At 49.1% G+C, this 1877-nt stretch overlaps 1 protein-coding gene across 1 annotated transcript; it reads left to right on the plus strand.

The window, feature by feature from the left end:
• Positions 1 to 6: 6 nt before the first annotated feature.
• Positions 7 to 574, plus strand: LOC128277071 (60S ribosomal protein L13-like; the record flags this gene model as incomplete). The annotated part of the gene is made up of 1 exon (XM_053015519.1): positions 7 to 574. A coding segment is annotated over one exon (426 nt), but the record flags the coding sequence as incomplete, so codon positions are not given.
• Positions 575 to 1877: the final 1303 nt, after the last annotated feature.

The following is a 1877-nucleotide window of genomic DNA, read 5'->3' on the forward strand; positions in this document are numbered from 1 at the left end:
TTTTAGGGTGCCGGTTTGACCAAGCGATTCGCCCAGACCATCGGTGTTGCCGTGGATCCGCGTCGCCAAAACAAGTCGGTCGAAAGCTGCCAGCAGAACATTCAGCGTCTGAAGGAGTACCGCAGCAAGCTGATTCTGTTCCCGATTCATCCGCGCCAGAAGGTGCGCAAGGGTGATGCCACGGAGGAGGAATGCAAGCTGGCCAAGCAGCTGCAGGGCACGGTGATGCCGATCACGAACGAGAAACCGGAAGTGACGTTCGCGAAGCTCAGCGACGAGGAGAAGAAGTTCGGCGCGTTCCAGGCCATCCGTCAGGCTCGTCTGCACGCACGCTTCTTCGGTGCTCGCGCCAAGAAGGCAAAGGATGCTGCTGAGAACGAGAACAACGCCCCCGGTGGAGGTGGCGGCTCGGAGAAGAAGGGAAAGAAGTAAGCGGCCTCGGAAACTCTAGCATAGATATTCCCAGGTAGCCCCTAAAATACGATCCCGAAACTGCGTACACACATACCGAAATGGTCGTTGGCACACCGTGTCTGTACGATTTAAATAATTATTTGCAGAATTACATGCGAAACTGATAGTTGTTTTTTATTTGCGTTCCGCCTGGTTATGCGTGTGAAGAGAGGGAATCTGAATAAAATTGTCATTCCCAGCGGTATGACACCGAAGGAAGTGTTTATTGTTCTTCCTTTGAACTCTGTGAGGGTTATGAAGACATTTTGCCGTGTTCCGTGTTCCAGTTGTTGAACGTGCAAAACAAAACTGAGGATTTTGAGGAACCGTCATCAATTGAATGTCACGCCCGACGCGTGGCTGATAACCAAACTCGTGGACATTTCTTGCGACAGGAAACAAAGCTCGATTCTCGAACATAAGCTCTCTCAGACTTTATTGCCTGAAAAAACTTGGAACAATCACTGTGCCCGGAGGGACTATTTTTATGCTCTCCTGCCTCAGTAAGTGTACATTTTACTATTGCGGTGGTTACGTTACGTTCCGTATTCCGCCTGGACTTCGGATTGTCCAAATATTGTCACCAAAATCTGCACACAATTACTTTTTATATACTTTCTTTTATTTACTGCGTATTTCTGCGGCGACCATTTAACAGAATATGCCTACTATAGTACCGTTATGCTGTTTCTTCCATTCATTCCATCGACGATACATCGTTAGTGCTGTACCTCGATGCAAGTGTTGCTTTCACGAGAAGAACTATACGATGAATAATAAAAAAAAACGATCCCCGTACCCGCGCTTCGGAACGCTTTCCTTGCGATTAGTGTGACTTGCGTTGCGAACCGCTGCAACATTGCGTGATCGTGAACCAAACATAAATCGTTAACTACACCTGTAACCGGTTGCCATGGGGATCTGATATGACGGCTCGATCCATCCTTCCTTAAGCAAGCGATCAATGCGTCCTGAAGAACGAGCAAACATAACGTATCAAACACACACACGCACGCGCGTGACCAACCTTTTCAAAGGACGTGAAAAATGATAGAAGTAATATTTTGTGGCGAGCTTTGGTTCGATCCTGGGGTAACGTGACGTGGGACTCGTGAATCAAACCCGTTGGCCGGGCGGTGCATGATGGTACACTGCAAGCGCTTAGAGCAGTATCAAACCGACATCCTCCGGTTGCAAGTTTGGGCAGCGCCAGTTGTACAGATAGTACTGCAGATTGCCGTCTCCGATGCCGAACTTGAGCGGCACCAGGAACTGCTTGTTGTCCATCAGATCGAGCGCGTTGAATACATCGAAGCCAAGATTTTTGGCCGAAATCAACCCATCGTTCATCAGCTCGAGCCACGGTGTCTTGGTGGACACGTTGTAGAAGCTGTACGCGGCCTTCACGCACTTGTGCACTGCGT

Source organism: Anopheles cruzii, unplaced genomic scaffold (assembly GCF_943734635.1).
Source record: "Anopheles cruzii unplaced genomic scaffold, idAnoCruzAS_RS32_06 scaffold03709_ctg1, whole genome shotgun sequence".
Taxonomy (NCBI): Eukaryota; Metazoa; Arthropoda; class Insecta; order Diptera; family Culicidae; genus Anopheles; species Anopheles cruzii.